The following is a 15,474-nucleotide window of genomic DNA, read 5'->3' as shown; positions in this document are numbered from 1 at the left end:
GCAGATGGGAGTACAGAGCAGATAGGAGTACAGGACAGATGGGAGTGCAGGGCAGATGGGAGTACAGAGCAGATAGGAGTACAGGGCAGATAGGAGTACAGGGCAGATAGGAGTACAGGGCAGAAGGCTCTGAGGGCAGATAGGAGTACAGGACAGATGGGAGTGCAGGGCAGATGGGAGTACAGAGCAGATAGGAGTACAGAGCAGATAGGAGTACAGGGCAGATAGGAGTACAGGGCAGATGGGAGTACAGAGCAGATAGGAGTACAGGGCAGATAGGAGTACAGGACAGATGGGAGTGCAGGGCAGATGGGAGTACAGAGCAGATAGGAGTACAGGACAGATGGGAGTGCAGGGCAGATGGGAGTACAGAGCAGATAGGAGTACAGGGCAGATAGGAGTACAGGGCAGATAGGAGTACAGGGCAGAAGGCTCTGAGGGCAGATAGGAGTACAGGACAGATGGGAGTGCAGGGCAGATGGGAGTACAGAGCAGATAGGAGTACAGAGCAGATAGGAGTACAGGGCAGATAGGAGTACAGGGCAGATGGGAGTACAGAGCAGATAGGAGTACAGGGCAGATAGGAGTACAGGGCAGATAGGAGTACAGGACAAATGGGAGTGCAGGGCAGATGGGAGTACAGAGCAGATAGGAGTACAGGGCAGATAGGAGTACAGGGCAGATGGGAGTACAGAGCAGATAGGAGTACAGGGCAGATAGGAGTACAGGACAGATGGGAGTGCAGGGCAGATGGGAGTACAGAGCAGATAGATGTACAGGGCAGATAGGAGTACAGGGCAGATAGGAGTACAGGGCAGAAGGCTCTGAGGGCAGATAGGAGTACAGGACAGATGGGAGTGCAGGGCAGATGGGAGTACAGAGCAGATAGGAGTACAGGACAGATGGGAGTGCAGGGCAGATGGGAGTACAGAGCAGATAGGAGTACAGGGCAGATAGGAGTACAGGGCAGATGGGAGTACAGGGCAGAAGGCTCTGAGGGCAGATAGGAGTACAGGACAGATGGGAGTGCAGGGCAGATGGGAGTACAGAGCAGATAGGAGTACAGGGCAGATAGGAGTACAGGGCAGATATGAGTACAGGGCAGAAGGCTCTGAGGGCAGATAGGAGTACAGGACAGATGGGAGTGCAGGGCAGATGGGAGTACAGAGCAGATAGGAGTACAGAGCAGATAGGAGTACAGGACAGATGGGAGTGCAGGGCAGATGGGAGTACAGAGCAGATAGGAGTACAGGGCAGATAGGAGTACAGGGCAGATAGGAGTACAGGGCAGATAGGAGTACAGGACAGATGGGAGTGCAGGGCAGATGGGAGTACAGAGCAGATAGGAGTACAGGACAGATGGGAGTGCAGGGCAGATGGGAGTACAGAGCAGATAGGAGTACAGGGCAGATAGGAGTACAGGGCAGATAGGAGTACAGGGCAGAAGGCTCTGAGGGCAGATAGGAGTACAGGACAGATGGGAGTGCAGGGCAGATGGGAGTACAGAGCAGATAGGAGTACAGGGCAGATCGGAGTACAGGGCAGATAGGAGTACAGGGCAGAAGGCTCTGAGGGCAGATAGGAGTACAGGACAGATGGGAGTGCAGGGCAGATGGGAGTACAGAGCAGATAGGAGTACAGGACAGATGGGAGTGCAGGGCAGATGGGAGTACAGAGCAGATAGGAGTACAGGGCAGATAGGAGTACAGGGCAGATAGGAGTACAGGGCAGAAGGCTCTGAGGGCAGATAGGAGTACAGGACAGATGGGAGTGCAGGGCAGATGGGAGTACAGAGCAGATAGGAGTACAGAGCAGATAGGAGTACAGGGCAGATAGGAGTACAGGGCAGATGGGAGTACAGAGCAGATAGGAGTACAGGGCAGATAGGAGTACAGGACAGATGGGAGTGCAGGGCAGATGGGAGTACAGAGCAGATAGGAGTACAGGGCAGATAGGAGTACAGAGCAGATAGGAGTACAGGGCAGATAGGAGTACAGGGCAGATAGGAGTACAGGGCAGAAGGCTCTGAGGGCAGATAGGAGTACAGGACAGATGGGAGTGCAGGGCAGATGGGAGTACAGAGCAGATAGGAGTACAGGGCAGATGGGAATACAGAGCAGATAGGAGTACAGGGCAGATAGGAGTACAGGACAGATGGGAGTGCAGGGCAGATGGGAGTACAGAGCAGATGGGAGTGCAGGACAGATGGGAGTGCAGGGCAGATGGGAGTACAGAGCAGATAGGAGTACAGGGCAGAAGGCTCTGAGGGCAGATAGGAGTACAGGACAGATGGGAGTGCAGGGCAGATGGGAGTACAGAGCAGATAGGAGTACAGAGCAGATAGGAGTACAGGGCAGATAGGAGTACAGGGCAGATGGGAGTACAGAGCAGATAGGAGTACAGGGCAGATAGGAGTACAGGACAGATGGGAGTGCAGGGCAGATGGGAGTACAGAGCAGATAGGAGTACAGGGCAGATAGGAGTACAGGGCAGATGGGAGTACAGAGCAGATAGGAGTACAGAACAGATGGGAGTGCAGGGCAGATGGGAGTACAGAGCAGATAGGAGTACAGGGCAGATAGGAGTACAGGGCAGAAGGCTCTGAGGGCAGATAGGAGTACAGGACAGATGGGAGTGCAGGGCAGATGGGAGTACAGAGCAGATAGGAGTACAGGACAGATGGGAGTGCAGGGCAGATGGGAGTACAGAGCAGATAGGAGTACAGGGCAGATAGGAGTACAGGGCAGATAGGAGTACAGGGCAGAAGGCTCTGAGGGCAGATAGGAGTACAGGACAAATGGGAGTGCAGGGCAGATGGGAGTACAGAGCAGATAGGAGTACAGAGCAGATAGGAGTACAGGGCAGATAGGAGTACAGGGCAGATGGGAGTACAGAGCAGATAGGAGTACAGGGCAGATAGGAGTACAGGACAGATGGGAGTGCAGGGCAGATGGGAGTACAGAGCAGATAGGAGTACAGGGCAGATAGGAGTACAGGGCAGATGGGAGTACAGAGCAGATAGGAGTACAGGGCAGATAGGAGTACAGGACAGATGGGAGTGCAGGGCAGATGGGAGTACAGAGCAGATAGGAGTACAGGGCAGATAGGAGTACAGGGCAGAAGGCTCTGAGGGCAGATAGGAGTACAGGACAGATGGGAGTGCAGGGCAGATGGGAGTACAGAGCAGATAGGAGTACAGAGCAGATAGGAGTACAGGGCAGATAGGTCATGAAGTAAATAGTAGTATAAGGGCAGAAGGGATTATGAAGGCAGATAGGAGTACAGGGCAGAAGGCTCTGAGGGCAGATAGAAGTACAGGACAGATGGGAGTGCAGGGCAGATGGGAGTAGATGGCAGATAGGAGTACAGAGCAGATAGGAGTACAGTGCAGATAGGAGTACAGAGCAGATAGGAGTACAGTGCAGATAGGAGTACAGAGCAGATAGGAGTACAGTGCAGATAGGAGTACAGAGCAGATAGGAGTACAGTGCAGATAGGAGTACAGTGCAGATAGGAGTACAGTGCAGATAGGAGTACAGAGCAGATAGGAGTACAGTGCAGTTAGGAGTACAGAGCAGATAGGAGTACAGTGCAGATAGGAGTACAGTGCAGATAGGAGTACAGAGCAGATAGGAGTACAGTGCAGATAGGAGTACAGAGCAGATAGGAGTACAGAGCAGATAGGAGTACAGAGCAGATAGGAGTACAGTGCAGATAGGAGTACAGTGCAGATAGAAGTACAGAGCAGATAGGAGTACAGAGCAGATAGGAGTACAGTGCAGATAGGAGTACAGTGCAGATAGGAGTACAGTGCAGATAGGAGTACAGTGCAGATAGGAGTACAGTGCAGATAGGAGTACAGAGCAGATAGGAGTACAGTGCAGATAGGAGTACAGTGCAGATAGGAGTACAGAGCAGATAGGAGTACAGAGCAGATAGGAGTACAGAGCAGATAGGAGTACAGTACAGATAGGAGTACAGAGCAGATAGGAGTACAGAGCAGATAGGAGTACAGTGCAGATAGGAGTACAGAGCAGATAGGAGTACAGTGCAGATAGGAGTACAGTGCAGATAGGAGTACAGTGCAGATAGGAGTACAGTGCAGATAGGAGTACAGTGCAGATAGGACATGAAGTAAATAGTAGTAGAAGGGCAGAAGGGATTATGAAGGGAGATAGGAGTACAGGGCAGAAGGGTAAAGAGGGCAGATGGGGTTAGGGGGGCGGAGGGGAATATGGCCCTGGTGGAGGAGGGTCGTGCTGAGGGGAGGCAGGAAAGGTCTGGGGGTTCGATGTAAGAGCGAGGTAGGGGGAATACATGGCGAGGACTCATCAAAGAAGGTAAGTCACACTTGGAGGTGGGCTGGGGGCAGCGGGGACACAGGGAGGGGTCCGGTGGGCTGGAGGGCCGCATGCCAATGGGACTTAGAATCACATACGGAGAAGGGATTTGGGGGGGTCGCACATGGAGAGGGGTACATGCATGTGAATTCTTACCCTTCGTGCCGATGAAGGTCAGAAGCCCACAGAGGATGAAGGCAGTGATGAAGAGTCCGATAGCATCTTCCATAGAGGGTCCAGACTCCCCTAGAGCGAACAAACAAAAGACGAAGCGGCATGAGGTCAAGGGCCGCAGTCAGCCTCGAGCGACCTCACACCTGTACCCAGATGCACTAATACAGAAAAAGTTACAATCGCGTCAAAGCTTCAGGCAATTCCAGATTCACAGGCTGTGTGTCACCGCGACACCTAGTGGCTGGGATTGGAAAAGCAATGGCGTATATGTCTTTTGGACCGCCCCATAGGCGGAGTCCATGTGACTCATGATGGTGGGCATGGCACCAATACTGTGAGCTAAATCTCCTCTGATAAAAAGAATATGTCATGAGTATCATGCACTAAACCATTGCTCCATTGGAGTAAATATTGACAAATCCACACCAAATGGGGCAATAGTTTTGTAAATGATTTTTAGGACATGATATTTATATCAAGTGGAATGTTTGCAATAAGTCTAACCACTGGCAATCACTCGGGTTGTACGAGTAGGGCCCTTCACCACAGATATGTCTCCACCAAGAAATCTTGGTGCTCATTTTACTCCAAAAAGAAAAACAATGAGTTGGTGAAGTTCACCACCGACCGCGAACCAGAGGTACCAGCCGTGCTTGTTGTGCGTCCGGCAGCGAGAGTCCCCATCAAGGTAGAGCATGAAGAAAGAGACGTTACCCAGTTCTGTTAGTGGGGTGATGCCATGAAAGGTGGACCTCTTGAACCTCAATGCCTGCATGTATCGAATCAAACTATGAAAATCCAACATTGATCGGAGGGTACTATATTTTTTGGGGGATAAGGAAATAAACTGAATACACATGTTGGCCCTGATTATGCTAAGAATAACAAATTGGTTCTGTCGGTTGAAAACAATCACTTTGATCTATGTACAAATGTAAAGAAATCACAAACAAGGCAATAGAACCTTAAGGATAGAAACATACCAGTTGAAAATGTATTTGTTTGATATTTTAGTCATTTACCAAATAAAGTAGATATGGCTGTCATAAACACAATTCAAATAGAGTGATACAATTGTGAATATAGTGAGAAATGAGTGACAAAGTGACAAGTGAAATCAATGGTGCACTATATACATGACACACAGAGGTGAAGTTTGATTCAAGATTTTTGTCCTGTCCTTAGTTTTTCACATGAATACAAGACCCAATAATGATTTGAAAAAAGGGTAAAGGAGACCATATGGACAAGCGTAGTAATAACCTCGACGTTTCGACCCTAGACAAAGCACAGATTGTAACGCGTCAAGGCCAGGTCTTCCTCAGGACAGTAAAGAGACGGAGCAGACAGCCACAAGAGCAGAAACTCCAAAAAGTGAAGTGCGATCACAATGGGAAATTCACTGGAATTCAAGAAGCAAAACCATGCAGTCATTCATGGGGTAACTTAGATCCAATGGTAAATGAAGGCTTTGGTCAAACGAACACCTGGTCTTAATCTGTAGGAAAAGAAGAGCTCCACCAGCCGGTTGGAGTCTTAATGCGTGGCTCAAAACACTTGACTTCCACAAGCCGGTTGGAGTTGTGTCAGGTCAGGTAAAGTGCCGCCAAGACGGTCGATTACTTGAAATTCAGTGCGTCGTCTGAGCTATAACAGGAATTGTCTTCTAGCAATAATAATTTAATTCCTACTTTGAAATCATTATTGGGTCTTGTATTCATGGGAAAAACTAAAGACAGGACAAAAATCTTTGCATTTGTGGCGAAATATATTGTGATATCTTTTTATATATAGAGTACACAGATTAAAGTGTTTCTTTTCACCCGACTTGTTATTCTTATCGTAAATACCCAGGTTCTGAGGGACACAGGGTCACCCCGTTATTTTTAATGGCCCTGATAATGCAGCAGAACATCTCAGACAGCAGTGATTGCAACAGAAAGTTGTGACCCTGCATGATTATAGTTTGCTTTGGTCTGTGATTTTATGACTTTCTGGAAGTTCCACAAAGTATCACTGGTACAGAACCTACAGAGCTCTTGGAACAGAGGTGCCGCCTTCACGATGGGCAGGAAAGTTCTCAGACGTCCTTCCACTGGAGGAAGAAAATGTGCTCTCAGTGGAAGGCGAGGGCTGAGCCACTGGGGCTTTGGCTCCTACCCTGAACTCTGCCTCGACAGGACTGGCCTTGCCCATGTCACGACTGCGGCCAGGATGCACTCTACTGCTGATGATACGGCGTCCAATGATGATGATGCTGGTGCCTGAAATACAGTTTACACCGTCTCGATCTGCACATGAAAGACTCTCTATGTTCTATTGCCTTTGCTGTCTCAGTGCCTCGTCCATGTGGGAGAAGAAACATGGTCTCCATCAAACAGCAAGTTTATGATACGTCTGTGGATGCCGCAGGAACTGTGATGTATCTCAGAGTTCATGGTGGGCTGCCTCTTGTGTCATCCGCATAACTCAAGGCAAGCATCTGCGATTGGCAAACAGTGTTGTATCTCAGAGCTCATGGTGGGCTCTCTAGTCTGTCATCTGGGATGTATGACGGTACAACGCGGTATAAAACACCGCAGACCATCACAACGCAGGTTTTACAACGCAAGTCGTTACCACAACTTGCGCTGTAGGGCGCTGGACTTAAGAATAGTAAGATTTACTATTCCACAACAAGCCAACGTACAGTAGGGAAGTTGCTGAAATAGTAAATCTACGATTCCTAAGCCTAGAGCGCCCTCCAGCGCAAGTCGTGGTAACGACTTGCGTTGTGAAACCCGCGTTGTAATGGCACTGCTGTGTCATTACCGCGTTGTAAAGGATGTTCCCCGTCATCTGCATGACTTAAGGCATGTATATTTAGTTAGTGAACAGCGGGAGGGAACGAGTACGATATATCTCCTGCTCGTGACTCAGAGGTCTAGTACCGCGTGCTGTGGTGAGAGTGTCTGATAGGATGGAACGAGTACGATATATCTCCTGCTCGTGACCCAGAGGTCTAGTACCGCATGCTGTGGTGAGATTCCATCTGACGGGAGGGAACGAGTACGATACATCTCCTGCTCATAAACCAGAGGTCCAGCACCGCGTGCTGTGGTGAGAGTGTCTGATAGGATGGAACGAGTATGATACATCTCCTGCTCATGACCCAGAGGTCGGCACCGCGTGCTGTGGTGAGAGTGTCTGATAGGATGGAACGAGTACGATACATCTCCTGCTCGTGACCCAGAGGTCCAGCACAGCGTGCTGTGGTGAGAGTGTCTGATAGGATGGAACGAGTACGATACATCTCCTGCTCGTGACCCAGAGGTCTAGTACCGCGTGCTGTGGTGAGATTCCGTCTGACAGGAGGGAAAAAGTACGATACATCTCCTGCTCGTAACCCAGAGGTCTAGTACCACGTGCTGTGGTGAGATTCCGTCTGACGGGAGCGAACGAGTACGATACATCTCCTGCTCGTGACCCAGAGGTCTAGTACCGTGTGCTGTGGTGAGAGAGTATGATAGGATGGAACGAGTACGATACATTTCCTGCTCGTGACCCAGAGGTCTGGCACCGCATGCTGTGGTGAGAGTGTCTGATAGGATGGAACGAGTACGATACATCTCCTGTTCGTGACCCAGAGGTCTCGCACCGGGTGCTGTGGTGAGAGTGTCTGATAGGATGGAACAAGTACGATGAATCTTGTGCTTGTGACCTAGAGGTCTAGCATCGCGTGCTGTGGTGATAGTGTCTGATAGGATGGAACGAGTACATTACATCTCCTGCTCATGACCCAAAGGTCTAGTACCATGCGCTGTTGTGAGATTCCGTCTGAAGGGAGGGAACGAGTACGATACAACTCCTGCACGTGACCCAGCGGTCTAGTACAGCATGCTGTGGTGAGAGTGTCTGATAGGATGGAACGAGTACGATACATCTCCTGCTTGTGACCCTGAGGTCCAGTTACGCATGTTTTGGTGAGATTCTGTCTGATGGGATGGAATGAGTGAGTTGCATCTCCTGACAGTGACCCAGAGGCCGCATGCTATGGTGAGATTCTGTTTGATGGGAGAGAACGAGTACGATACATCTCCTGCTCGTGACCCAGAGGTCTAGCACCGCATGCTGTGGTGAGAGTGTCTGATAGGATGGAACGAGTACGATACATCTCCTGTTCGTGACCCAGAGGTCTAGTACCGTGTGCTGTGGTGAGAGAGTATGATAGGATGGAACGAGTACGATAGTCAAGTCAAGTCAAGTCAAAAGATTTGTATAGCGCGCTACATACCCAGAGGGTCTCAAGGAGCTTGAAGAAGGGTGGGGAGTTACTTGTCGAATATCCACGTTTTGAGTTGCTTTCTGAATGCTAGGTGGTTCTGAGTAAGGCGGAGGTGAGTGGGAAGTGAGTTCCAAGTTTTAGCTGCTAGGTAGGAGAAGGATCTACCTCCCATGGTGGTTTTGTTGATGCGAGGTACAGTGGCAAGGGCTTGGTTGGAGGATCGTAGCTGGCGGGAGGGGGTGTAGAAGGATAGTCGTGTGTTGAGGCATTCGGGTCCAATTTCGTAGAGTGCTTTGTGTGCGTGGGTTAGGAGCCGGAAAGTGATCCTCTTATTGACGGGGAGCCAGTGGAGGTTTTTCAGGTGATCAGAGATGTGTTCTTTACGCGGGATGTCTAATATGAGCCTGGCTGAGGCGTTCTGGATGCGTTGTAGTTTTTTCTGGAGTTTTGCGGTGGTGCCGGCGTAGAGGGTGTTTCCGTAGTCCAGTCGGCTCGTGACCAGAGCGTGGGTGACTGTTTTTCTAGTTTCGGTAGGGATCCAGCGAAATGTTTTTTTGAGCATGCGAAGAATGTTGAAGCAAGATGAAGAAACGGCGTTGACTTGTCTGTTCATCGAGAGTGAGGAATCCAGGATGACGCCCAGGTTCCGTGCGTGGTCCGTCGGGATGGGTGCTTTTCCAAGGGCCTCTGGCCACCAAGAGTCGTCCCAGGCGGAGGGGGAGGTACCTAAGATGAGGACTTCTGTTTTGTCTGAGTTCAGTTTCAGACGGCTGTGCTTCATCCATTCGGCTACTTCTTTCATTCCTTCGTGTAGGTTGGTTTTGGCCGTGTTAGGGTCTCTGGTGAGTGATAAGATCAGTTGAGTGTCGTCGGCGTAGGAGATGATGTTGAGGTTATGTTGGCGTGCGATGGCCGCGAGGGGGCTCATGTAGACGTTGAAGAGGGTGGGACTGAGTGAGGACCCTTGAGGTACGCCGCAGATGACTTCAGTAGCCTCTGACTTGAATGGTGGAAGGCGGACTCTCTGGGTTCTTCCGGAGAGGAACGAGGTGATCCATTCCAGTGCTTTTCCTTGGATTCCGATGTTTTTGAGGCGTTGTAGAAGGGTGCTATGGCAGACTGTGTCGAAGGCTGCGGAGAGGTCGAGGAGGATGAGGGCGACTGTGTCTCCATTGTCCAGTAGAGTTCGAATGTCGTCTGTTGCTGCGATGAGGGCGGTTTCGGTGCTGTGCTTGGCTCAGAAGCCGGACTGTGAGGAGTCGAGGGATTTGTTGGTTTCGAGGAATGCGGCGAGCTGGTTGTTGACAGCTTTCTCGATGACTTTGGCCGGGAAAGGAAGGAGTGAGATAGGGCGATAGTTTTTGAGTTCGGTGGGGTCAGCTGTGGGTTTCTTCAGGAGGGCGCGGAGTTCGGCATGTTTCCAGCTTTCCGGGAAGGTTGCGGAGTTGAGGGAGCAGTTGATGACGTCTCGGAGGTGCGGTGCAATAATGGAGTCTGCTTTGTTAAAGATGTGGTGAGGGCAAGGGTCTGTGGGGGATCCTGAGTGGATAGAGTTCATCAGACGGATGGTGTCCTCAGTGGAGATAGGCTTCCAGTCATTGAGGATGTTCAGGGGGGGTGGGGGTCCTGCAGGGGATTGGGTGGGTTGGTCTTCGGGTTGGTTGTCGAAGCTGTTGCGGATGTCTGCAATTTTGTTGTGGAAGAATGAGGCTAGGGAGTCGCAGAGGGCTTGAGAGGGGGTGATGTCGTTGGAGTTGGCTGAGGGGTTGGTAAATTCCTTGACGATGTTGAATAATTCCTTGCTGTTGTGGGCGTTGTTATCTAGACGGTCCTTGAAGGCTGTTTTCTTGGCATTTCGGATTAGTTGGTGGTGTATGCGGGTGGCGTTTTTGAAGGCGTCCTTGGTGCTGGTGGTTGGGTCTTTTTTCCAGCCCTTCTCGAGGGAGCGACAGAGTTTCTTGGATTTCTTAAGGTCATCGTTGAACCAGGAGGCCTTCTTGCTGCCTAGTTTGATTTGTCGTTTTTTCAGTGGTGCTAGGATGTCGGCGCTGTTGGATAACCATTGGGTGAGGTTGGTGGCTGCTTGGTCTGGGTTTGAGGAGTGGGCGGGGGGCTTTTGAAGAAGAGATGAGGAGATCTGGTCGATGGTGATTTTGTTCCAGTTTCTTTGCAGAGTGGGTTGGGGGTGGTTGTTGGATGTGGGCTTGTTGTAGGTGAAGTGAACGCAGCTGTGGTCAGTCCAAAGGAGGGCTGTGGTGTGGCTGAAGGAAACATGATTGCTGGAGGTGAAGATAGGGTCAAAGGTGTGACCTGCGATGTGGGTGGAGATAGTGACAAGTTGTTTAAGTCCGAGGTTTGCGAGGTTGTCCAAAAGGGTGGTGGTGTTGCGGTCGTTTTTCTTTTCAAGGTGAAAGTTGAGGTCTCCCAGAAGGATGTAGTCCTCGGAGGGGAGCGTGTGTGGAGTGATGAAGTCCGTGATGTCTTCACTAAATTGTGCGCGGGGTCCTGGTGGCCTGTAAAGGAGGGTGCCTCTGAGTGTGGTCCTGGGGTCGATGTGGATCTGGAAGTGAAGGTGTTCAGAGTTGGCGAGATTGACGTCTGAGCTGGTTGAGATGCGGATGGATTTCTTATGGACGATAGCGATGCCTCCTCCTGTGTGGCCGGTACGGTCCTTGCGAATGATCTTAGAGCCTTCCGGGATGGCAATGGTGATGTCTGGGGCTGAAGAGGCATTCATCCATGTTTCTGTCAGGAAGGCGACGTCCGGAGAGATGGTGTCGAGTAGATTCCAGAGGTCAATGGCGTGTCTGTGGACCGAGCGGGTGTTGAGCAGGATGCATTGTAGGTGGTTGGGATCGGATATCTGTTGAGAGTTTGTAGATGAGGAGTTGTTGTTGGTGCCGTCGAACTTGCAGGAGTAGCAGGAAAAGGGTCCATGGGTGTGTCCAGGAGCGGCCTGGACGCAGCTGAGGGAGCGGCCGGGGTTGAGGGCTAGGAGGGTGGAGGCATCGTAAGTAATGCGGGAGGGGTGGACTTTACGAGGACCAGGGGCTCTGGCGCTGGGCGCGGTCCAGGCGCAGACGGGCTTACCTTTGGCGCACCTTCGGCGTGGCCGTAGCGCGTGGACGCTGCGCGTGGGGCCATCTGACATAAATGGACAGTGGAGGGGGCGGAGCGTGGGAGGGGCAGCAGGGAGGCGGTAGTGTGGGTGAGGGGCGGGTCAGGGGATCCCAACAACAAAATGGAGGGTCAAAGGGGAAAGCCAGACAGGGACAACAAATGCACAAATGCGAGTTCTTTGAAATCAGTACATAAACAAAAACACTGGAGAAATGAGCGCAGCTGCCTGAGCGAGGTCGCGCTGATGAAATCAATCAAAGCTGCGGCGCTACAATTCACTGCTAAACCGCGCTAAATTTGAATGTTACACAGCGCTATAATTGAAGGCTACACAGCGCTACTATTCTATGTAAAAACGGCGCTACAATAGGATGATACACAGCGTTGCAATTCTATGTAAGACAGCGCCTCAAATGGATGCTACAGGGCGCTACAATTCTATGTCAAACAGCGCTACAATTGGAAGATACACAGCGCTATAATTCTGTGTAAAACAGCGCTACAGTTGGATGTTACCCAGAGCACGAAATTGACGATATCAGCAACGCGATAGCGTGGAGTGATGCAGCTGTGAGTGAGGAGGAGCGAGGGTGAGCGACCGTTCTGAAGAGAGTCCAGATACATCTCCTGCTCGTGACCCAGAGGTCTAGCACCGCATGCTGTGGTGAGAGTGTCTGATAGGATGGAACGAGTATGATACATCTCCTGTTCGTGACCCAGAGGTCTTGCACCGGGTGCTGTGGTGAGAGTGTCTGATAGGATGGAACAAGTACGATGAATCTTGTGCTCGTGACCTAGAGGTCTAGCATCGCGTGCTGTGGTGAGAGTGTCTGATAGGATGGAACGAGTACGATGAATCTTGTGCTCGTGACCTAGAGGTCTAGTACCACGTGCTGTGGTGAGATTCCGTCTGACGGGAGCGAACGAGTACATTACATCTCCTGCTCGTGACCCAGAGGTCTAGCACCGCATGCTGTGGTGAGAGTGTCTGATAGGATGGAACGAGTACGATACATCTCCTGCTCATGACCCAGGGGTCTAGCACTGCTTGCTGTGGTGAAATTCTGTTTGATTAAAGGAAACGAGTACGATACATCCCCTGCTCGTGACAGAGAGAGTCTGTCCTGAGTTTCTCACAAGTTGTCTGCAATCTTTTGATGTGTGTTGTGACTCCTCCTATTAGAGATGGGCCCCTTCTTCTGGGTATTGTGGCGTGTGAACAGATACCGTCGGATGACCAGCAGTAGTAAAGGGTTCTGCTGGTCTTTTAGGGCTTGGGTGCTTTGTAATTATATATTCATGAACTGAGCCAAAAAAAGGGATTTCTTTTTTGCAACGACCGTCTGTGTTTATAACAAAGCTGTATGGGGTCAAAAAGTCTTGCATTCTATTTTGATGCCGATGCCAGATGCTGACAAACATGGACTTTTCAGCAGAGAAGGTACTTGGTTCTGGATGAAGGCGGACCGCCCTTCTTTGGAGCGGCTTGGCTGACATACTTTGCCCCTTTGGCATGTTCTTTGATGTGTTTCAATACTGACGTGTTTTCATCTCTAGCCTACGTAAACATTACATTTTCTTTGTCAACGTGGGTTGACTTAGTTAAACATTATTGTTTGGTGGGGGGGGGGGGGGTCAAAATATGACTTTGCAGTTTGAGGCACTGGAACCACAAGTTATTCACTGATCAGGAGCCGTTGCATAAGTTTTCTTAACTTTCCATGACACCACCTAACCTGCAGTGCCTCAAACTGGACTTTGAGAATTCTCACCCGGTCTAGTTATGACCATTCAATGTCTGAACCTTCAGCGCTGAAACCTACAAATAGCGGATCAGCTGCACTTGTCCAAATTCAGACTCCCTGCGGCATCACATGGCAGCCCAGGGTTTTTATTTGTGCATTCTAAATGGAATTATATTGAGAACACTGCAGCCCTTGCACCGAGTTTAATCTACACTCCGCGGAAGACACAAATGTCACCCTCTTAAAGCGTAGACATCACTGGTGACAATGCAGGCAGAACACAAATGGCTTCTGCTCATAATCAAAATCCAAAACACATTAAAAAATTACTCTTTAACCAGAGTCATTATTTACTCCCTGTGTCCCTAAATGCCCAAGGTCTGTGCAGAGCTGCATATGGCCAAAGTTAATTTTCAGCATTTCCAGATTTCCTGTGGACTGCCCCTGGCTGTAGTTTTTGACTTTGAAAGCATGAATTTTAAAGTTTTTTGGAAAGTGGTTACATTTTGTGTCCCAACTTGAATAAACTCTATAAAAGTGGTAGCCCTGCAACATTACCATGAATCCTGTGGACTCCACCTATGGTCGAGGCCCAGCATAACGTTTATATAGATGCTGTTCTAAGCCGAACCCCCAGACGGTGAAATAATGCACAGCATGTGGATCTAGAACAGATTCATGATACCAAACCACCATTAACTTCAAACCCCTGCGCCTCGATCTGGTGAATGAAGCGAACTACAGACCCTGGGAAGATGAACAACCTCCCCCCAATGCCCATCACCGTGAGAAATTACCAATTATCTTCAGTGGGAAAATAAGAGCCCCCAGAACCCCAATATTCACTGTGCACCAAGTTGTCCCCCTTCCCTTTTACACATACACACATGCAAGATAGCAGAACTGCACACACACACCCTTAGCATCCTCCTCACTTTACCTGCCACACTTAGTCGCAGACTCCTCTTGGTGCCAGTCTTGAGTGCCGGGTGGCTGACATAGCAGGTGTACTGGGCCCCGTGCTCCTTGGGGTCCCCCCACACCCGCACATAGCTGCTGAGGGTGAAGGTGCCGTCGGGGCTGGCGCGGTGGTTGGATTGCCAGGACCCTGTCAGATACTCCACCTCGGCCGCCGAACCATTCCGCCGTAGCCACTCCACCGTCACATCCAACGGGTAGTAGGACGCAGCCTCGCACTCCAGGACCTGGTCGCGGCCCGGCACCACGTAGAGGGGGTCTGGGTGGAGGGTCACCCGGGGTGGCTCTAGGGGACAGAAGGATAGGGTGGTAATGAGCAAACACATAAAAGATGCAGTCTCTTTTCAGTTTCATGGAAAGGGGGCCAGGTACCTTTGCAGAAGGATTGCCCACTATGTCCCTTTCAGAACTCTGAGGTCCTCCTCGTTGAATCTGGCTACGGTCCCTAGAGTTTCTCGCGCCCAGGCTGGGGGATCCTCGTTTGGATTCCTCGGTGCTCAGGCCTGGAATGCGCTTCCCGCTTCATTGCGAGCGGCGACAGATTTACCAACATTCAGGAGGCTTCTCAAAACTCTGCTTTTTAATCAATAATGTGAGTTGCTCTCAGCTCTCTGTTTTCCCCTCTTCCCTTTTCTTTTCTGCAATTGTAGTTGGTGTGGGGGGTCTATTCCAGGGGGCTTTTGATGCGTGGGGAGTGGGACACTCTTCTGAGTAGCTGTGCCCTATATAAATGCCTTTATTCAATTTAATTCTCTACCTGGTCTAGAGTTCACCTCACCTGTCCCCCTAGATTTGTTCCCACTTGTACCACGAGTTGATCACAGCTTCTATCTCCATACAGTGGGATGTGTCT

General features: G+C 50.5%; 1 protein-coding gene across 3 annotated transcripts in view; it reads right to left on the bottom strand.

Moving 5' to 3' along the window:
* LOC147662869 (tapasin-like) overlaps positions 1-15,474 on the bottom strand; it is a 102,669-nt gene that overhangs the window by 39,875 nt on the left and 47,320 nt on the right. For all 3 annotated transcript variants that reach the window (XM_086950837.1, XM_086950836.1, XM_086950838.1), the window contains exons 6-7: positions 14,584-14,907; positions 4,497-4,586 (exon numbers count right to left, since the gene is read on the bottom strand). In XM_086950837.1, the coding sequence (XP_086806963.1) occupies positions 4,497-4,586; positions 14,584-14,907 (414 nt within the window). The remainder of the gene's footprint in view (positions 1-4,496; positions 4,587-14,583; positions 14,908-15,474) is intronic.

The sequence above is a fragment of the Lissotriton vulgaris genome, unplaced genomic scaffold, assembly GCF_964263255.1.
Source record: "Lissotriton vulgaris unplaced genomic scaffold, aLisVul1.2 SCAFFOLD_1959, whole genome shotgun sequence".
NCBI classification, from domain to species: domain Eukaryota; kingdom Metazoa; phylum Chordata; class Amphibia; order Caudata; family Salamandridae; genus Lissotriton; species Lissotriton vulgaris.
This window is presented reverse-complemented; position numbering and strand designations above follow the sequence as displayed.